At 35.7% G+C, this 23,922-nt stretch overlaps 1 protein-coding gene across 3 annotated transcripts in view; it reads right to left on the bottom strand.

The window, feature by feature from the left end:
- LOC150093934 (uncharacterized) overlaps nucleotides 1–23,922 on the bottom strand; it is a 513,542-nt gene that overhangs the window by 16,442 nt on the left and 473,178 nt on the right. For all 3 annotated transcript variants that reach the window (XM_090412955.1, XM_090412957.1, XM_090412956.1), the window contains exon 22: nucleotides 11,732–11,869. In XM_090412955.1, coding sequence (XP_090269081.1) covers nucleotides 11,732–11,869 — 138 coding nt within the window. The remainder of the gene's footprint in view (nucleotides 1–11,731; nucleotides 11,870–23,922) is intronic.

Here is a 23,922-nt window from a genome sequence, read left to right as displayed (position 1 = left end):
GTATCTTGTATAACTCTTTCTCCTGTTTGCTGCAGTCTGCAATCCACAAATTCTCATAAACCTGTTCTCATAAACCCACATTCATATTGTGTTTAACATCTCTGCAGTATATTGCATCACCTCGAAACCAGGTAACCGAATCTGATCACAGTAGTCCATGTGGAGTTGGATCAAGGCCTTTTAAACAGGCAAAATGACTTCCTTATTCTTGTCAGTGTTCATTTCAGTACCTCTGAAATTATTTGCAATCTTTGCTATATTGCCATTGAACTTCAACTTTCTGTCTACTAAAACTCCAAAATTCTTGCCATGATCCTAACAATATACTCCATTGAATTTCAATACACCAAAATGCATAACTTTACATTTACTAACATTGAACTGATAGCCATTTTCACATGCCCACAATTCCAGCCTATTCAAATCATTCTGCAAGAAAGAGTAATCTGAAATGTGACTGACATGCAGCACTTGCAGAATGTTAAAACCACTGCTCATAAATCGATCATTAAGACCACGGCCAATGAAAGGCGTAGATTTTCAAAAATTGCCAGTTCATTGGATGGCCAACAAAAGCTTGGGTGACCATTGATATTTTCACTGAATGGTTCCACAAACATTTTGTGCCAGAAGTTAGACGCTATTTGAATGACAAGGGTCTCGAATTTAAATTGCTTTTGATTCTTGATAATGCACCCGGTCATCCTGCCATAGAACACCCAAATGTGCAATTTTTTTTTCTGCCGCCCAATACCACATCATTGCTACAACCTCTAGATCAGAGTATAATTGCGACTTTTAAAACATTATGTCAGACGAACATTTCAGTTCGTCTGACATAATAATAATTATTTCACAATGAAATAATGAACAAGCTACATGATGATGAAACACTGTCAGTTATGAATGTGTGGAAAAAAATTTCAATTATGGATTGTATTGATCAGGTTTAATTATCGTTATCTGAATTGAGACCAGAAACTATGAATGCATGCTGGAAAGCCATTTGGCCCGCATCCTGTTCCCCTCAATCATACTGCAGAATTCCCCAATATAATAAGTTTGGCATGTGAAATTGGCGGAGAAGGATTCGATGATCTTACGTCGGTAGATATAGAAGAATTGTTAATTGATAAACCTCTTAGCGAAGACGAAATAGTGAAGATTGTTTCTAAGACTCCTGAAAGAGAAGAAGTTAATAATAATGATCAAGATAATCCTACTTTTATTGCTGATATAATTAAAATAGGTTTTAAACTGGCCAGTAATTTAGGCAATTATTTTGCCCGACATGATCCAAATGAAGAACGTGCTGGGAAGTTTTCGCATGAGCTTAAGTTGTTAATGTCTTCATAGAGAGAATTATATCGTGACTTATATAAAGCATCAACACAGCGATTAATAACTGAGTTCATGTCTAAAACTACTGAAACAATCAGAGGTACTTTTGATCAAGACATGACAAGAATAATTCCACAAGTTGAGGCGGAAGTCGATGATGATAATACCATTACTATTATAGTCTCATGAAAACAAAAGCTTTCGTGTTTATTGTCAGAAATAAACGCGAAAAAACTGATAGCGAATAACAATTTTTTTATAGAATCCTTAGCAAACAACTGAAATGAATATGTGTTCTCCATGAAATGTAAATAAAAATCTTATGATCCTAACAAATTTAATGTTTTTTTTTTTTCCATTATTTTGTTTATATTTCAGGTTTGGAACCAATCTTCACTTTTTCTATGGAGTCAGTAGTTCTTTTTACGCGAATTCTATTTACGCGTAATTTTTAGGAACGTATCTATTGCGTAAAAAGAGGTTTAGGTGTATTGTAATTCTTCCTAAATCCAGCTTGTTCACAAGATTGCATTCCCTCAAGTTTAGATTTTATTCTGTTATTTATAATTTTTATGAAGTCTTTTTAAATGGTGGGGGAGTAGGCTTATAGGTCTGTAGTTTTTAATTTCTTCCTTATTGCCCTTATCTATTAAGAACTTTGGTATTATTTATTATATATCTTTTGTTGGAGAGGATGAAGTCTATTTTATTATAGGTTTGTCCATTTGGGCTTCTCCAAGTCCTTTTTCGGTTGTTTTTCTTCTTGTAAAAGCTGTTCATAATAAACAGAAAAATCTAAAACTAAAAAAACTTAAATCACGTTTAATCATTTTGTAACACCAAAAAACATAATAATAGAAAACAATTTCTTGGAAAGAGTCTCTTCATATACATGCTTTATCTCATTGATCTAAACTGTGGATTCCAAAAGGAAATAAATAGGAGAGTTCAACTTGCCTGGAGTGCATTCAGAAAATTGAAAAGCATTTTTCAAAACTTTTACTGTAGCAATGTTTGTTCAGTATTCAGGTAGGCACCTAACAGGGTGAAGAAGGTGAGGATAGGACATTGGGTCCTGGTTAGTTCTCCACATTCCTTATAAGGCTATGTGGAGGCCTCCTCTCAGTTATACAGCTTTGACCCTTAAACACCTCATCTTGGAAATATCAAGAGAGATAATGAGTGGTAAGATATGGAGAAACTCATATTATCTGTCTTGGAAATATCATATCATTTCATGGACTGAGTCTAAGGTGAGTAAGTTTATAGCGATGAGTGTGCTGTAGAATGAGAATTGCAGAATTCATATTGATGATCACTAATTGATCCCTATGTAGTGAAGAAGCTGGGTGTTAATGACTTTCTTCATCACTTTCGAGATTAATGAGGTTAAAGTAATGGGATGATAGCTTGTGGGCAGACTTTTATTTCCCTTTTTTTAGGGACATGTTGGGTAAATCACAGATGAATATGATCATGTGTATAGGCAATACTGGATGGGTGTTAATTTTGGAGCATCAGTTTTTAGAACAAATGGAAAGATACTAATTGAACCTGGTGATTTATTGGTTTCAAGGCAACTGAGGATTTTTCTGATCTCTTGCTCATGAAAGATCAGAAGAGACATGCTGTGAGACATGGTATAGTAAGAGGTTATTTACCTTTGTTATCTATACAGGAGTTGAAAGACAAGACTGATGCTAACATGGTACCTTCATAGGGTGAAAAAGGTGAAAACAAGAATGGGCAGAAAGAGAGAACTGAAGGTTAAGTATCATTTTAGGCAATTTTGTGGCATTTAGATTTGTTAATGATTTTCTTATACTCATTTCAAGCTGTTAGTAGGCTGAGTAAGAAGATGGAGTTTTGACATAAGCCTTGGACTTTTTTAGCATATTTTTGAAGAACCAGGGCTTAGACAGAGTTTGCAGTGGAGTGGAGAATGAAGGCCCTTAATTGGTAGTTATTGTGCCAAACAAGACTGAGATTGACCAGGAGAAAAACAGATCTGCAGAAAAGGAAAGATGGATTAGTTTATGGTCGGAGTTGCCAAGAGGACACCAAACATTTACAGTATATCTGGATGGAAATAGGTGGTTAAGAAATGGTCCTAGAAATTGAGAGAATGATGAGGATTATTTGGTATATTGGTTAGAAGTGAACAACTTCAATTAGATCATGACTGATAAGAAATAATTCAGCTTCCATTCTGACTTGAACCTGAAGTTAGAGAAGTAGAGCCAGTTTGAGCTATGAAACACTGCCCAGCAAAGGTTGGTCGATTGGCAGAGCCTCTGCTATTAATGGCTTGCAAAAAAGTTAAGCAAGTTTGAGCACGGTTAGTAGTTGAAATGGGATAATCGTTCGATGATGTTGGCACACTCTCCCTCGATGAGTCTTTGGACTCCCTGGAGGTGTCACATAATAATAATAATAAAAATCTCCAAGGAAGATAATCTCACAGTTTGGGTAATTATCACATCTTGAGCTGGAGTGCGTCATATAGCAGGGATTCCAAATTGATGCCAAGAAATTATATTCTTGGTTTCATCCTTTATCCAAGTGGAAGCAAAAAGTTTGCACATGAAGTGCTTTTATCCAAAGTTTTTCTAACACCATGCTGCCACTACTTGCTTCATTTAGTAACCTTTCCAAGTAGTTACTCCATACATCAAGAATATCTTCATCTTCAGTTTTCATGTCCCCTTTATCATCTCTAATTTTTTTTTACAGTACTCTTTCTCCATTTCTAGATTTTTCAATAGCTTCCAGAATATTTTACCACTTCCTTATATTTATTTTCTATGTTTTCACCAGTCTTCCCATGACTTTTATTTAGCCTCATTTTACACAGTGCTTGTTTTCTTAGATTTTTCTCTGTATTCCCTAAGAACACAAGCTGACTTACTTGCAGGACTTTCGATATGCTTTCTTCTTTTCCTCGACTGCCTCTTTAACTTCCTGAGTGCACTATAGGTTCTGGCTTTTCTATCCTCATAGATTAACTCACCATATGCCTCGCTGGCTGAATCAATCAAGTTTTCTTTGGGGTTTGCCACTGTATCTCCAAGGTTTGGTTCATGTTTCAAAACTATCAGTTTTTCTTGAATAATGTTTGTGTATTTCATTCATGTGTGAACTGTACATAATGTTTATGTACAGTTCACACATGATAGCTGTTTTCTTACATAGCCTTCTTTTCAATATGATGTTCAATTTTATCTTGATTAACACTAAATGGTGATCGCTTTCTATTTCAAATTTTCCGTATACTCTTGTGTCCAGAACCAGTGGGAAAACTTCACTATCAATAATAGCATAGTCAGTGAGACTTTCTTGTTCCTTGCATCTTCTCTCTACATGAATTTGTGCACATTTCATGTTGGAACATGGTGTAATAACTAGTCTGAGCAGAAATCTAGCAGATATTTGCCATTACTATTGCCTATGCTCTTTTCTACAAATTTTCTTAAAACATTGTTATATGTCTGGTAATCGTTTCCTACTCTGCTGTTTAGATCTCCAACAAGTACCAACTTTTCCTTTTTTGTTGTGTCAGCTGCCTTCTCTATTGCCTCAAAAAATTCGCCCATTTCTTCATTAGTAGAACCTTCTGTGGGACCATAAGTAGAAATAAGTCTCATTATCCAGTTCCCCATTTTCATAGCCCACATTCCTCTACTTGATTTTACCTGTCATTCAATAAGATTATCCTCATATTTAGTGTTGAATACTATAGCTACTCCTCCTTTTCTCTGATTGTTATTATCTGAATATAACATCTTGTATTTGTTACTTAGAAAGCTCTCACCTGTTTTTGTCTTCTTTGTTTAAGTCATACCTATTATGTCAATCTATCCAATTCTTCTGCTAGTTCCATTATAAAGGAAAGTGGTATTAAATTTGATATCAAAATTGGAGATATTCAACCCAGGTCTTTATTTTTAATCTAATAGTGTTATACTTCTAAATAAATAAGCTACAATTTTTCAGGACTCTAAACTGAATAACTGCCATAACAAATTCTTATGAACCTATAAAACAAATAAAACATTTTGGCTACTTGACCATAATTTTTAGTGAAGATGGAAACATATAGAAATATATAAGATTAAACAAAGCTATAAACAGTGGGGAGTTAGCTGAATAAAATTATTTGAAATAAATAATAAATTAACCAAAACTCCAAATTAGTATTGTGTAAGGCAGTTCAAACTAAGATAAGATAAAAAGATGTAAGATAAAAGCAGAGTGAAGATCTGTAAGATGTAAAAGTTGGGTTAGAATTAAAATAGTTGATTACAGAACAAAAGAGTTCTGAGAAAAATTAGACAGATTGAATAGATAAATAAAAAATACCAGGAAATTATATACTTGGTTTAATCCATTATCCAATGTAAGCAAACAAAGTTTGCACCTGAATTATCTTTCAGGACTGGGGCAACTAGTAGCAAAGGTGGTATTTACTTCACATCACTTGCCTTAGTATCCCATAATGCAAAGCACATCTCCTTGTGGATATGTATAATGGGAAGAGTCACTACTCAGACCAGTTTTGACCTTTATTGAGGTCTCATCAGTGGGAGCCAGACCGAGAGGTGAGATACCAAGGTTGATGTAATGCAGAAGTCATATTTTCTTATATGAGTTGCCAAAAGGTGACACACCTTATTAAAATACTCTGGATTAGAGATAGAATCAAACAAACAAACAAAAAAAATCAGCTAATGCCTTTTATTCCCTTATAGGAGTAGGCAAGGCCTTTATACCCTATCTAGCTTTTGGAGACTGAGTGGGCAGTTCAATCTCCACTGGTAGCAAATCAGAGATAGCTGGCCCATGTCTATCACTTGCCCATGTCAGAGATCGACTAAGTCAGGAATTGGTCGAAGAAAGGCTTAGAAAAAGTTCCTCCAGTCAGCGACTAGACTTGAACTTAAGTCTAACTTCAAGCAACCAAGCACAGAGGACGCAAGTGCCACTTCCACTGAGCTCCACAGGCCTGTTATTAGAGATAGATAGTTGTTGAAACTTTTTTTCTTGGTTATATTATAAATTAAAGATACCAAGAAATTATATACTTGGTTTAATCCATTATCCAAGTAAGAAAACAAAGTTTACACCTGAAGTATCTTTCAGGATTGAATAGATAGCAATGGTACAACATTAAAAAAAAAAAAAATGAAGATATCACTCATGAACTATGGACATTATCAGCATTCAAGAATGTATATGCAGCACTAATCCAAGATGCAGTATGGTCATTTAAATGGAATGAGAGAGGGAAAAAGCTAACAAAATAGGCATCTGATGGTAGGAAAAAGAGTATAGACAGCATGACAGTTCAACAATTACTGGCTCACTGCCAATTTCCTATCAGTAATTTTTGATCAGTTTTCTAAGAGTCTTAAGGCAGTCTTGCAGTAATCTGTAAGGCAGTAATCTCTAAATAATGGTCTTCTCTAGATCTTTTTTCAGCAATGTTGGCTTTAACTTCCTGTTCAGTTTATATCTCATCTCCCATCATACGTAAGCAAAAGTACAGCCATTTCTTGATTTAGATTATTTTGGTTTAATGCAACAGAAGATCATATTCCTCATTTCTTAATTTAAATAGCAGAAAGACTAAGTGTGGGTTATCCACATCTGAGTCCATCTTATCAGACTTCTTGAAATGTTAGTTTTTTAATTCATATTACTATTGTTATTACACTGACTCCATGGTGTCTCTGTAAAAATCTCACATAACTGTATTACTTATTATGTTAATTTTTTACAGTTTTTACATATCTTTGGTGAGAATTTAATAAGAAATAAGTTTTTTTTTATATGATAAGATAATCTACAGTTATATGTGTGATTTGTCATTTAGTATTGTAATTATATGCTTAGTATTATTGGAGCTGCATTGTGGTTAAGCAGTAGTGATATAAAATAATTTAATTGTAGTTATAAGTAGTAGTAATGTTGCATACTACATATTCTAATCTTTAAGGAATATGCAGTGCAGCCTCTGTAAAACTTCTATACCTCCATATTTGGGTATTTCTGCTCAAATATCATCTACTCCTTTCCACATTTCAGGCTTTTGATGGCTTTTTCTACTTCAAATATGGATATGTATTCCTGATTGCATGCCTGTCAAGTGTTTTTATTTTTTATTTTTTTTTATCACTGCTTGTCTCATTTAGCAATTTTTTGAAGTAATTACTCCATAGATCAAGGTCAGTTTTCATGTCACCTTTACCATCTCTAATTCCTTTTACAGCACTCTTTCCTCCATTTCTGAGCTTCTACGACAATCTCCAGAATATCTTGCCACCTTCTTGATATTTATTTTCTATGTTCCTAACAAAGTCTTCCCATGACTTTTGTTTATCTAGTTTTATGTTTAGCTTTCTTACATTTGTCTCTTTCTTCTCTAAAAGCACAAGTTGACTTATTTGCCGGGAACTTTCAATATGCTTTCTTCTTTTCCTTGATTGCCTCCTTAATGTCTCGTGTCCACCACGGAGTTCTGAATTTTCTATCCTTGCAAAATAACCTCACACATGCCTCTCTGGCTGAACCAATCAATGTTTTCTGCAGGGCTTGCCACTAAATCTCCAAGAGTTTGGTTCCCTGTACTCACACTCTCTCATTTTTTCTTGAATAACTTTTATGTTTGTGTATTTTAGTCTACAGTGTATATCTGAGAGCTGCTCAACTTTTATTCACTTTAAAACTTTCTTACATGTTATTCTTTTCAATATGAAATTCAATTTTATTCTGCTCAAAACTAAATAGTGATCACTTCCAATTTCAAATCCCCTGTAGACTCTAGTGTCCTGCAGCAGTGAGAAAACATCACTATCAACAATAACATAGTCAATGAGACTTTTCTTATTCCTTGCCTCTTCTCTTCATGTGAATTTGCAACATCAGAAATATATATATATATTTTTATGCTGGAACATTATGTTAGTAATAATCATTCCAGGTCCTGAGCAGAAATCCAATAGGTATTTACCACTATTATTAGCTTTGTTCTTTTCTTCAAATTTTCCCAAAATATTTCTGTACATCTGACAATCATTTCCTACTCTGCTATTTAGATCCCCAACAAGGACCAACTTTTCTTTTTTCATTGTGTCAGTTGCTTTCTCTAAAGCCTCAAAAAATTCCTCCACTACTACCTTAATAGAACCTTCTGTGGCACCATAAGGACAAATAAGTCTCATTGTCCAGTTCCCCACTCTGATATTTGCCAACATCACTCTACTTGATATTGCCTGCATTCAAAAAGATTAGCCTCGTACATTGTCTTCAATACTAGAGCCACACCTTTTCCCTGATTTTCATCCTGAACATAACGTTTTATATTTATTGCTCAGAAAAATCTCACCATATTTTGTCTTTTTGATCCCTATTATGTCAATCTGATACTTATCCAATTCCTCGGCCTGGTTTTCCACATTCCTTTAAGGCTATGTGAAGGGCTCCTCTAAGTTATACAGCTTTGACTCTTAAGCACCACACTTAGCCATCCTACCATAGATTATCACATTACTATCTATGTATTAACTACCAATACTGTGATATTAAATGGTCTGCCATTTGCTACTTATGTCTTTAAGTCACCTTTATGTAATGGAACTATCTTATCCTTTTCCCACTTCCATCTGCTTATCCAATCCCACTGCTATATTGTAATGATATTTTTCAATGTTTGCTGGTATGGTTGGCTGAGTGGATAGCGCATCCACTCTCCAATCATCAAGTAAAGTGTTAAAATCCTGCCATGAGGATGTTTGTAAAAACCTGCTTTGAATGAGCCTGTATAGCTCTTTGAGTTTAGAAGGCTCATCTTTCTTTCTTTCTTTCTTTTTTTTTTAAATGAATATACTGAACATCTCCAGTTCATCTATTGCAATTCTCAGATCAGTTTCATCGACTATTTCTTTTATCACTTTCCTACCATCAGTACTGATTAAAATTATCCTTACAAAATTATTCTTCCTCTTAATCACTACACAGCAAAAAAATTGCTTAGGAATATTTTTTGGTCCTTGGCTAATTTTCTCTCATGATTTGGATTTAGTACTCCTCACCATACTAGCCACTCTTCTTGCCTGTGCTCTATATTGCATGAGCATGATGATCACCTTTTTCTTTATTTTCTTAATATTTCCCCTCTCTCTCTCTATATATTTTTTATTTCTTATTTATTAATTTTTTTTGCAGCTCCTCTTTATATAACTCCTATTTGATTTATCCTCCTGACCCTGGGTATACAACCTGCCAGTAGTTTCAAAATAGCTATGTAAGCAATGTTTGCAGAAATCAAAAATGAAACTAAAACTCTTAGTTTCTGTCTTTATATAATTTCTGTCTCTGTTTATTCTCTTAGAGGAATCTACGAGAATGAAGATGACCAGTGGAGTGTTTCAAGGACCCATAGTAGAGCCACTACTGTTCAGTTTGCATATTAATGATACAGGGAATGATTTAAGGGGATATTCAGTTGTTTGGTGATAATGCAAAACTGGGGAGGGCAAAACATGTTGCAGGATGATTTAAATAAATTGACAGCTGCATGGATGAATGATAATGGTTGTTAATTTAATGTTTCAAAATGTACGGTTATGCACTCAGGATGAAAAGATTACAGGAAAAGATCCATCATACCAGACTTTGAAAAACTCTGCAGTTCAAAACAACAACTGCACTGTAGTCATTAAAATAAATTTAGTTTAACCCTTTATCCAAGTGTGTGCAAACAAAGTTTGCACCTGAAAGTATCTTCAGGAATGGTTAAAGTGGTACAACACCGGGCAACTCCTTGCAAAGGTGGAGCAAGCTACCAACACTCCTATCTCAGTCTCTCCCATAATGCAAAACACATCTCCTTGCGGATATGTATAATGTTATGCATTAAGGGAAGGGCTACTACCCATACTAGTTTCGACCTTTATTGAGGTCTCTTCGGTGGGAGCCAGGTCCATGTGGAGACACCAGGCAGAAGCATTAGCAAGGTCATCTCCTCCTATATTTGTAGTCATTAAAATGAACTTAATTTTCTTAAATTTACAGAGCACTAAATTGTAAAATGGCAAGTATTTATTGATTTCTTCCTTTTTTTTTTCATGTTCATTTTAAAGACTGAGTTGTGAGGCTCAGCAAAAAATTTTTGCTTGCTTTAAGGCTTCACTTTAGCTAGAAGTTTGGGAAATCTGTCTTAGAAGACTGAAGTACAATATCTGAGAATACTGGATTCTTGACAGATAACAGACTAATTCAGAGAAAAATTGTTGAAAGGAAGTTAGTAATAATGTAAACTTATCATGTTTACATTATCATACCATCGCAGAATCCTAAACATGCATCTTCAGGATAACATCAGAATTTGATGATGATTTTATATAACAGGATTGTCAATGAATATGTTATAATAGTGTTCACCAGAGAGGGGATTATTATATATTCCTTACATCCTGAGTACTTGTGAAAAGACAGCTAAAGTGCTAAAAACATATAATTATCATACTACATTTAAAACATGCAAAATTGAATACTAGCAATTCTTATAAGGACAATCTTCAATTTTCAACATATCCAGTAGTGTATAAAGCCATGAGCTTGCAAGTTGGACTATTTTGGGGCTACAGGACGAATATAAGAAATACGTGTTCCCATCATTATAACAAATTGAGTCTGGTGGATGATTAAGCACCACCCACAGGGGATCAGATGAAAGAAAACAATAATACTGAATAGAAGATTTAAAAATGTCTTATGTGGCACATGAAATTTATCCTTTAGTATAAGACCACTATTCTGTTTATTAATAAGAGACCTGAATCAGTTTGATAAAGCATCTTGTTTTATCTAGAGCAGTATTTCCAGATTATCTAACCCTTAGCCCATCTACACTGTACATGTGTTATTACATAAACAAAAAATAAGTAGTACTTAGGTGGAAGATGAATTTCATTGTTTAGTGTGAGACCACTTCCCCGCTTATTGGAGGTCTTAAGTGACTTGAAAAAGTTCCATGTTTGGGCATGTTTGTTAGAGCAGGGTTTCCAGACTGTGTAAAAAAAAATTAAAAAATGTAGAAAAATTTATATGACTGATAAAAAGTAGAAAAAATCCTGTCCTTAACCAACCCTCGTTACAGAATGCACTATAGGTTTGTCTACAACCTTTTGTGGTTGGGAACAACATTATATATATATATATATATATATATATATTTATATATATAAAAGTCTGCCTTTACTAATTGTGCCTAAGCAACCAGCATATGGTCACTACTGAGAATGCATTTGACATTTTATGCTTTCCCATGTATGTTGTCAGAATAGTTATGAAAGCAGAGAAAATGGGGAAGAGAGAAACTAATACATACCACCAAAGCATCTCTATCAAGATAATGGATTTTTCTTTTTGTGGCATCTATAACAACAGCTGCTTCTGGTGGAAGATTAGCTACACTCTGAATAACAATAGGGCCTGTAACTGCAGCTTGGTCAGTAATTGTTTGTAGCTAAAATATAAAAAGAAAAAACAAAATTAATAACAATTAAAAGAGATAAATATTATCTCTAACATTAGGAATAAAGGTGATGAATTTTAGTAAAATAATCACATTAGTAAGATATGACTAATAGAATACTTATCACATTCCATTCCTGTAAGGTATTTTTAAAGGATGAGTTAATCAATTGGTATCAGGTTTATTAGAGCAAGGGGTATTTAAAAAAAAGTCATATCATATCATATTATGATTTTTTTCTGTTTTATTGTGCTTTTTTCCTTAGAAAATTTGTATTTTATGGAATATTAGAGTCGATTTTTATGACTTAAGAGTATTTAGTGTCTTTATAACATATATTTTTATTGGGATATTGTAATATTAAATACAGCTGTAAAATGGTGCCAAAATGTCAAAATAATGTAAACTTATCATGTTTACATTATACATTAACATCATACCATCACAGAATCCTAAACACACATCTTGAGGATAACATCAGAATTTGATGATGATCTTATATAACAGGATTATTAGTGAATATGTCATAATAATGTTCACTAGAGAGAGGATTGATTATATATATCCTTACATCCTGAGTACTTGTGAAAAGACAGCGAAAGTGCTAAATACACTAATTATCATACTACATTTAAAACATGCAAAATTGAATACTACTAAATAATTAATTTTTATAAGGACAATCTTCAATCTTCATTCAAACAGAACGCTAACAAGAACAGCAAAGTAGTGAACAAGAAGGTTTTTTTCCACTAAAGAAGATATTGAAAATAATTTAATCTCCAAAATTGCTAGGTTAAAGCAGATTATTAGACAGATAACAAGAAAATTACAGAAAGTCGACTGATGTTTAGAGGAACATAGGAAGAATAAAAAAGTTCAGCAATAACATGGAAAACAACAAAGCATGAAATCAGATAAGTTAGTGCATAATAACAAAAATCTGGTAAGTAAAATTGATTGTAAAAAGAAGAATGTTATTTGGTATGGTGACTATCATAAAACATGATGAGCGGGTTATAATGTCAAGTTTTCCTTGAGCAAAATGTACAAATATAATGCAAGCAACTGAAAAACAGAAAAGCAAAGCAAAACAGGTCGTAATTATGTTAAGTCATTGATACTTTCCATAATTACGACCTGTTTTGTGATAAATTACTAGTGATAGAATAATACTAGATAAATTCAGTATGAGAAAGTAAAGATAGTTAGTATATTACCTAGATATGATGGAAATGAATTATGAAGAAGGGCTATGATGCAAACGATTCAATGCATAGGCTGTGTAGAAGGAATGGATATGAGTTTTTTTGGAGTTGTGGAGTGAGTTTGATGGAAGATTGGATTTGTTGAAGAGGGATGGCCTACACTTCAATTCATTTGGCATCAGGAGTCTTGAAAAACTATTAATTGATATGTGACCTAACATACAGAGTCAGGAAAAGTGAATTCTGATGGGATGAATCATGATAATCTGTGCGTAAGGAAGACAATGTTAGTTAACTATGTTAATGATGGGAATGATTACTATTAATAATAGTATGGCAATAATATGGCATCATTAAAACTAATCAATAGAGCCTATAATCTTTGTTCCAGTGGAACCTCTCTTTCAACTGAACTCAAACCATATATACACAACACCTTCCTATAATAAATTTAGTTTAATCCTTTATCCAAGTGTGAGCAAACAAAATTTGCACCTGAAAGTATCTTCAGGACTGGGGTAACCAACACCAGGCAACTCGTTGCAAAGGTGGAGCAAGCTAACATCACTCCTATCTCAGTATCTCCCATAATGCAAAGCACATCTCCTTACAGATATGTGTAATGCTATGCATTAAGGCAAGGGCCACTACCCAGACTAGTTTCGACCTTTATTGAGGTCTCTTCAGTAGGAGCCAGGCCCAAGTGGAGATACCAGGCAGAAGCATTAGCAAGGTCATCTCTACCTATAGGAGTTGCCAAATGGTATGCCAGCTTTTTATTTATCTCTGGATTTAGAGAATGATGTTGGAAATGTAGTTCTGAAGATACTTTCAGGCGCAAACTTTGTTTGCTCACACTTGGATAAAGGATTAAACTAAATTTATAATAGTCTAACCAAGTGAAAAATAAACTTCCAACATCTTTCTCTAAATCCAGAGTAATTCTCAACAAATAGTGCAATTACAGAGCTGGAATAAAAATGGCACTAACTAATGAATCACATGTCACCTCTCACAGAAGCTATGCTGTATAGACTCAAGCAAAATCATATGTTGCAGAGGAAACACAGTATCTATCTAAAAACTATTGTCCAATTTTTCAATTACATAACCGTGGGCTCAACTCAGTTTTGACCAAGGGTTGAAACTTTGTGTGAGTTGAGCCCACCGGTAATGAAAAGTTCTGTTGGAATGATAAATGACAACCTGCTGTGAATGTGTTTAAACTAAGAAATATATAGTGAATGTTGTTATGACAGTTTCAGATGTTATGAAATTTGGTTGAAAAGAATTAGCAATTCAACTCAATAATTGTCGGTTACCTTTGGGTCACGTAATCTTTTGTTAATACTGATCATATGCATGTCTTAACACCAATCATATGCTTATCTTCATAGCTGCTCTCTCATGTAAAACAAAATTTAAACTTATACATATTGTACCAATTAAAAAAAAAAGATTGAATAATTTATAAGTGTATAAAAGGATATCACCTGTAAATCGTCGACGTGCTATAGGTTCGGCACCTAGATCCTAGGCTACCTACAAATACCTATATACCTCTCTCATGTAAAACAAAATTTAAACTTATACATATTGTACCAATTAAAAAAAAAAAGATTGAATAATTTATAAGTGTATAAAAGGATATCACCTGTAAATCGTCGACGTGCTATAGGTTCGGCACCTAGATCCTAGGCTACCTACAAATACCTATAGAGGCTACACCTAGCAGAACTACCCATGTGTTTCAATAAGTATTGTGTTGTCTTTGTGTGTGTGTTATAAGTGTTATTTGTACTCCCTGATGATCTCAATAACTGAGACGAAATATCAATAAAATTAGTTTTTAATCTTTTCTTAGTGCTGTCAATACTCCATTAAACCTCCAACCTGAAAAAAAAAAGGGGAGGGGGGATTTCTATTAAGTAAGCTACAATCATTTGGTCTATCCTATGACTTCTGCAACCTCTCCATCTTTCTGACAAGACACACACACTACATGTAATAGTTTATGGTTCCCTATCTTCTAGCTATGCAAATAATGCTGGGATTCCACAGGGTTCTGTTCTCTCACCCACCCTCTTCCTTTTAATATCAATCACCCACTCCAGTTGACTGTCAAACCAATACACTGTTTTGCTGATGACAGCACACTACATTCTTCCTCCTCCTCATTTAATAAACTATATCCCACACAAATCACCAAACCCTCAAGAACAATAACAATCTCTATTAACCGAAATTCTGATTTACAAGTTATTCTTGTAGATCAGAATTTGTCGGTTTCAATGCCAGCAAAACGCAGTGCTGTCTTACCTGCCACAAAAAAAGAACCATTTTCTTCCGGTCCTGACCGAATCCCCCAAATTTCTACCAAACCAATCCAAATTACACCTTATGACTCCTTCTGCCATAAAGGAGGTGGCATGTGCTGAATTCTAATATTCCTTGCCAAAGGAAGCCTAAATCCCTAGAACTCACCTTTCTGACCTCCTGCGGCTTAAAATTTCTTTGCCACATTTTGATTCATTCATCTGCTGCCTCTACCATTCTCCAAATTCTGATATTCTGACCTTTTTATCGAGGTCAAATATTTCCTATTTGAAGATAGGAAGCATCTTCAAATATCGATTTCATCCAGTCAAAATTTCCAAATACTGAAGTAATCCTTGGTTATTTCAATGTTCACTGACCAAAAATAATCCTTGGTTATTTCAAATTTCGCTGACCAAACTGGAGAGAGAGAGAGAGAGAGAGAGACAGATATTTTTGCTGTAAACAATGACTTAAAACATCTCCCTACCATAATTCCTGACAATCTTCTTCACTCACCCAACACTATGGATCTCTTCTTAACTAGTTCTCCTTCCAGCTACTCTGTTCAGGTGACTGCTCTTCCTGGTAATTCAGACCACAATTTCATCCGTGTTTCATTTCTGGTAGAACATCCTTCCTTCAGCCACTCACAACCTCACATGCTCTGCATTACAATGACAAGCAGGAGGACTTATGACTTTTAATTCTCCTTTCTATGGTCAGACTACTGTTTTCATTCTTCAGATCCAGATACCTGTTGTGATTGTGTTACAAAAATAATCCACATTGGAGTGAAACTCTCATTCCTCATTCTGTTCTAATTTCCCATATCTAAACCAATTTGCCAAGTATGCTAGGGATGTCCAAGAAAAATAAACAGCCTTGCAGAAGTGGCTTGAGACCAAAACACCAACTTCCTTCACAGTCTACACAGTTGCCTGCAACACTTGTAAAATCATATTAGAAGGACAAATTCTAAATTCAAGAAGAATAAATGTAGAAAACTCACTTTTTGTGCTAATGGCAGTCATGCCTTCTAGTCCCCTGCCAGAGCTGTTGGGCTCAACTTGTGTCCATCTGTGACATCTCCTCTATCTCACCCTAATGGTAGCATTGTAGCATCACTTAAAGAGAAGGCTGATGTGATGTCTTGGTTTCATTCTTCTCTTCAAACTCCTACACAGATGAACATGGCAAATTAACTCCTTCTTTGCCTAGAACAATGCATTTCATGCTGCCTGTAACTATCTGCCAGAAAGGCATCAGAAGAATCTTGAATAATTTGATCTCACCAAGGAAACCAGATGATGGAATCCTGCCCATTATGCTCAAGAGATGTACTTCTGAACTAATACCGGTTTTCTATCATCTATTCACTAAACTGTACTCAGGTGGCATCTACCCTTCAGCATGGAAGAAAGCTCATATACAACCAGTTCCCAAAAATTATAGACCAGTATGACCACCAATATGGATTTCACCAGTCGAGATCCATATATCTCTTGGCCTCCATCATGCACTTTCAGAACCACTCCATGGAGAAACCTGTACAGTTACTCTGAGATCTCCAAGGCTTTTGATAGTGTCTGGTATCAAGGGCTTCTTAACAAGTTACCATTAATTGGACTGCCTTTGTTCTTGTGTAAATACATCACCAGTTTCCTCTCAATCCTCAGACTTTCATGTCAATGCTGGTGTCCCTCAGGGCTCAGTCATTCACATACCCTCCTCCTGATTTATATAAATGACCTGCTCTCATTGACAGCAAACCATACTTATAGTTTCACTGATGATGGCAGATTCCACTCATCCTACTCATATGATAAGCCTTGCAGTGCTCAAATATCTCAAGCTTCAAGATCATCTGAAATAAGTGCCTTAACACTTACCTCCACAGTATCCTTGATTAAAGTTAAAGCAACTTCAATTCTTCCAAAACGAAGTTTTGCTTGTTTTCTTCTAAAAAATACTTCAGTTCTTCTCCACTTACTTTTGATAATAGTCGAGACTAAATCTTTCTTCACAGACTGACTCTTACTCCAAACCTTTCCTGGCACAATCATATCTTCTTTAGCATCACCAGCTTCCAAAAAACATGGCATCCTTTCCCACTCAAGATGGTACTTTTCAGCTGAACAGTGATTTACTCGGTAAAAATCCCAAATCCCACAAACATTGGAATACTCCTCTTGTGTTTGGTGTAGTGCACCTAAGACCTCTCTACAAATTCAGAAAAGGGCAGTTTGGTTGATTAATGAGACTTCGCTTATAGACTCTCTTCAGCCACTTTCCTATAGAAGATCAGTTTCTGCATTGTGTCTCTTCTACATATATTTCCATGGCCATTGTTCATCAGAACTTGCATCCAGTGCCTTTCATTTCTGCAGATATACATGAACTCGCACAACAGCTACTCAACATCCCATTACGGCTGAACTGCATGCTCACTGAATATGCTACTCCCAGTGATCTTTTCTTAGATCATGAATGAGGACTGCCTTTACTAGATAGACACTCATTTGTGATCTAACAATGAAAGGAGCCGTAAAGCAGAGAAAATACCTGTACTGCTGGTCAAAATTGAATTGGAAAGAAATAAGGAAAAGGGGGTAAAGTAAAGTGTATCATATAATTGTATATTGAGTATGTATCTATTTATTTAGTGTATATCCATTCACTTATTGAAGGGGAAAGATTGTGAAATATTTAATATGTATAATTTAATGAGGGAAAATAATGTGCATAAATTGAAATAGAAACAAAGGAGTAGTATGTGTAAGCTATGGCAAACAAAGAAAACGTGATGACTAAGAGCCTGAAGGTCGGAACCTTGATCGGCCCATATTGGAACCTTACAAGCAAGGATTAACTAATTCTCAGAGAGGAGCTTTCTCATGGGTTTGCAATGAAGCATTTTGATGCGACTGTGAATGTAAGCTCATTGGAAGAAAAAGGTGAATGATTGAAAGGAGCAAGGGGAGAGAAAAAGTGGGAAACAGAGAGTGAGAGACATGAGGTGAGCAAGTAGGTGAAAGGAAAGGAGGTAGGATGTGAGGATGATCTCCGACCAGAAGGGGCAAGCTCGGCTCTAACTGAAGCCTGAACCATGATGTTTTCCCCTTGAAGGATCCAAAAATCCCAGACAAGCACCTCAGATGTTCCCACCAATGGTGAAATTTCAGTGCACATGAATCCATAAGACGGGAAGGCATAATCTGCAAAGTGAACAAGGATCCAACCAGGATGCACATGTGACTAACACGTGGTGAATTAATGAAACAGTGAGCAGCCAGAAACAGTAAGGCAATTTTGTCCTTTCTAAAGTTAAATGAGAGCGCTGAAAGAAAACACGTTAAGCAGTGTTGCAGAAGAGAAAACTCAAACTAATTTATTTGTTGGAATAACCTTAAGGACATTGGACTGGTAGTCCGAAGAGCCATGTAAAGTGATTCTTGCTAGATCTAGTATGTAAATGTTACCTTTTTCCCCAGAGATTCTTGTCTAGATATAATTGTATTAATTGCCTTAGTGCATGCTTTTCTTAGGGGATGATAAATGTGTCAATTTATGAGATTTTCATGTAATATTATTTAAAAGTGGTTTGATCTAATTAAGATAACTCACAAATCGATTATTTTATGTTTAATGTATTCTATTAGTGTAAAATAAAACTTTATGTTTTATCATTTGAAATCCTGGTATTTAATTTGTGTTTGAGACCGACATTTGCCTCTCACTAAACTACGAACCATGACAGAGGGGAAAGAAAGATATTATAATAGAAAGGAGAAGGGGGCCACGACTGCAACATTTTATGAGAGGGCCTGAATATTTCTAAGGTATAATAACTCTAAACTGGCACAGTATAAATATAAATTTGTTAGGGACCTAGGGAAAATCTTACAATCCCTGACCACAACCAGTAGAGATAAGACACATTCACAATTTAGTTGTATTAACGTCCCAAACAAACACCACAAACCACGATCTAACAATGGTGCAGCTGAAAGGATGTGACTAGGTCTTAAGAAAAGTAATAATTTTGATCTATCACAGTGAGCAGGTCTCGACCTCAAACACAAAGACCAGCCAGTGAAAAAAAAAATATATATATATATATATAACAATAGATAGAATAAAACCTAGAGTACAGGTATGGCCACACCATCGAGTTCAGAGGTGAGTGACTCTGAATTCTTGAAAAGTGTAAACCCCCAACAAATTATTCCCCAATTCTCCGGAGATGATACGGATGATGTCAAAGCATTTTTTGACTATGTAGAAGAACTTAGGAAAATAGGATGTTGGAGCAACTTTCAGCTACTCGTCCTCCTGTACAGCAAACTAGTTGGCAGGGCAAAATCCTTCTTCTACTCGTCGCCCATAATGAAGCAAACACTAGACTACCAGAGATTTAGAGAAGCTTTGATCTTCCAGTTTTCAAAAACTAAAAATCTTGGACCCAACCTTTGGAAGAAACTACAAAGGGTAGTCCAGAAAGAAAAGGAAAGAGTTTCAGAGTTTTACAACAGGCTAATCACTCTGGCAAACACCTTAAGTGTAACCTGATGAGGAAACACGTCACCTCGATTGGGCCGTCTTTCAACCTTCCGAATCGGGGTAAAACAAGATCTGAAGGAAATAGCATTTGGAAAGGGAATAAGTGATCTGAAAAGCTGCTATGATGCCGTATTAGAACGAGAGCAGTTACTTGGGAATATTCGCCCCGTAACTGCCATAGGTTCCATCAACGTGATCAGAGACAACAGGGATACCATTAAGGAGCATGCACCGAACAAAAAAGAGGTAAATAGGAAGGAGAGAGAGAGAAAAGTGCCAAAGAAATGAAGAGAAGCCTGAGACAGAATCAATCTGTAGCATCAACCTTAAGTCCTGTGACGTCAACAAGGTTCGTTCTATCGTCATACAGGAGATAGAGAAAATGCAACAACCACTTATTGAGCGGTTTGACACTGTGCTCAATAGGTTAAGGATAACCCCTGCTGAGAATCAGGAAAACATTCCAGGCCAAGAAGAGAAGATCGTAAGTATAGTGAAAAGAAAAGTTGAAAGGCTGCAAACACCTTTGCTTGAAAAAATGGACACCCTCATGAAAAGATTCGACCAACTACTCCACCCCCCTCAAATTTAGCCTCAGGCAGTGAGAAGAGAAGATAATATCACAAGGAACCCCTTCGATGCTATTCCTGCAACAAATTGGGTCATATAGCACGTGACTGCTATGCTTCATCTGGCAGAATACGAACTAGATATCAGCCTGAGGCAACTTCATATGGATCCATAAAATCTCAAAAGAAGAGGAGAGGAAACCAGGGTAAGCAGATAACAGGCATGACCATTGACATGGCAACATATGGGAGGAACCTTAAGGAAATTGTCAACACTGGATCACAATATTCTATAATTCCTAAGAAAGTTATCAGAGACATGAAACCTGGAGTGAGACACATGAAATATCCCATCAAGGTCTCAGACATATCATGCCCCTGCAACATGAGTAACCAGAAGTGTCAGGTTGAGAGTGAGTTTGCTGAAGTTTGGCCTCTGTGCATGGCACACTTTCCTCATCATACCCACAGGTTCATTACCCCAAGTAGGACTAATTCTGAGGATGATTTTCTCAGAAAAAATGGCTTTGCTTGCAGCTATCCAGGAAAGATGATTCAATTCCCCAGAAAAGGAAGATGTTACGATGAGACCGACTCTGGGAAGCCCGAACGGAGAGGGTGGTTCTCTGATCCATGTGGCTGACAAATCAAGGGAGTCTATCCCATCCAAGGAAAGGCAACACGATATTGGTAAGACTCAGCCGGAGTCGGAAGGCCTTGCCCCACCCCAGAAGGTGAGTGAAATCAGCATGCTGAACACTGAAGGGAGCTCTCAGGCAAATGGAAGCTGTGTCGTAGACCAAAGGCACAATGATAAATGCATGGAGACAAAAGGTAGCATGTACACTGAACTGGCTAGGATGTATCAATGCTTTGATAAAGAAAAGAAGACACGGAAGGGAACAAGCAATAAGGAAAAACAATTCCATGATTAAAGAAAATTTTCTGGTGAAAGAAAAATTTTAAGATAAAGGGGGGCCTTTGTTAGATCGTGAATGAGGCCTGCCTTTACTAGATAGACACTCATTCGTGATCTAACAATGAAAGGAGCCTTAAAGCAGAGAAAATACCTGTATTGCTGGTCAGAATTGAATTGGAAAGAAATAAGGAAAAAGGGGTAAAGTAAAGTGTATCATATAATTGTATATTGAGTGTGTATCTATTTATTTAGCGTATATCCATTCACTTATTGAAGGGGAAAGATTGTGAAATATATAATATGTATAATTTAATGAGGGAAAATAATGTGCATAAATTGAAATAGAAACAAAGGAGTAGCATGTGTAAGCTATGGCAAACAAAGAAAATGTGATGACTAAGAGCCTGAAGGTCATGACTTTGATCGGCCCATATTGGAACCTCAGCAAGGATTAACTAATTCTCAGAGAGGCTCTCTCATGGGTTTGCAATGAAGCATTTTGATGCGACTGTGAATGTAAGCTCATTGGAAGAAAAACGTGAATGATTGAAAGGAGCAAGGGGAAAGAAAAAGTGGGAAACAGAGAGTGAGAGACATGAGGTGAGCAAGTAGGTGAAAGAAAAGGAGGTAGGACGTGAGGATGATCTCCGACCAGAAGGGGCAAGCTCGGGTCCAAGTGAAGCCCGAACCATGATGTTTTCCCCTTGAAGGATCCAAAAATCCCAGACAAGCACCTCAGATGTTCCCACCGATGGCGAAATTTCAGTGCGCATGAATCCATAAGACGGGAAGGCATAATCTGCAAAGTGAACAAGGATCCAACCAGGATGCACATGTGACTAACACGTGGTGAATTAATGAAACAGTGAGCAGCCAGAAACAGTAAGGCAATTTTGTCCTTTCTAAAGTTAAATGAGAGCGCTGAAAGAAAACACGTTAAGCAGTGTTGCAGAAGAGAAAACTCAAACTAATTTATTTGTTGGAATAACCTTAAGGACATTGGACTGGTAGTCCGAAGAGCCATGTAAAGTGATTCTTGCTAGATCTAGTATGTAAATGTTACCTTTTTCCCCAGAGATTCTTGTCTAGATATAATTGTATTAATTGCCTAAGTGCATGCTTTTCTTAGGGGATGATAAATGTGTCAATTTATGAGATTTTCATGTAATATTATTTAAAAGTGGTTTGATCTAATTAAGATAACTCACAAAGTGATTATTTCATGTTTAATGTATGCTATTAGTGTAAAATAAAATTTTGTTTTATCATTTGAAATCCTGGTATTGAATTTGTTTGAGACCAACATTTGCCACTCAACTACGAACTGTGACAGAGGGGAAAGAAAGATATTACAATAGGAAGGAGAAGGCGTGGTGGTGGTGGTGGTGGGGGGGGGCACGACTGCAACATTTTATGAGAGGGCCCGAATATTTCTAAGGTATAAGAATTCTAACTGGTGCAGTATAAATATAAATTTGTTAGGGTTTGTTACCAGGGTAAATCTTACAATCCCTGACCACAACCAGTAGAGATAAGACACATTCAGAATTTAGTAGTATTAACGTCCCAAACAAAAACCACGAACCACAATCTAATACTTTCATTCCTTCTGCCTCGGTTCTGTGGAACAGCTTGGAGATTGTAGTCCTTTGAAGAACCTCCAAAGGACTACAATCTCCAACAGTTCAAGATGGGTATCAACAGATTATTCCCGACCCTACCTACACATGACATTTGTTTGTTATAGGCTCTTCTGCCTTTTGTGTGTGGGAGAAATATATACAAAGTCTTACTCTCTCAACAAATACCAAATCTCTAGACCAATGCTTCCCAAACTTATGGATGTAAAGGCCCCTTTGGAAAAATTAAAATATTTCACAGCCCCATTGAAAAAAAAAAAATCGTAATACAGACATATATTATTATAATATTTATTGTATTTATATGCTATATGTGCTATGAGTGCAGTTGCCTGCACCCCAAGCATATTTCTTTTCTGCGGATTGCCCGCACCTGTGTACACTAGCAATAAAATATTAATTTAAAGAGCAAAAAACTTGGCAGTTTTAAATGAGCGCAAGATTTTGTATTTGTAAACTTTTTTTGTGCTTCTTATCAATACCTTTGAAATGAAACTTATATGAATGAGCATATATTTACTAAATATTCATTAAATGCCGAAATATGCAGGAAGCAAAATTTGTTTTTATTTCCATTAAAATATAAAAACTAAAATATAAAATATAAAACAAAAAAGAAATAAATAATAAAAATTAAATACGTTTCTTTTAAGATAAAAAAAAATTTACTTATTCTTAAAACATTTTAAATTTGTTTTCATTATTTCACGGTCCCCTCAACAAAATTAACAGCCCCCCAAGGGGGGCCACAGCCCATAGTTTGGGAAGCACAGTTCTAGACAAGAAGGGATCTTTCTCTACTTGGGATTATTCTATTTCAGAACTCACT

The sequence above is a fragment of the Typopeltis vanoorti genome, chromosome 23 (assembly GCF_054136105.1).
Source record: "Typopeltis vanoorti isolate ZY-2024b chromosome 23, IOZ_Tvanoo_1.0, whole genome shotgun sequence".
Classification (NCBI taxonomy): Eukaryota; Metazoa; Arthropoda; class Arachnida; order Uropygi; family Thelyphonidae; genus Typopeltis; species Typopeltis vanoorti.
Note: the sequence above shows the minus strand (reverse complement) of the source record. Positions and strands in the feature narration are given on the sequence as shown.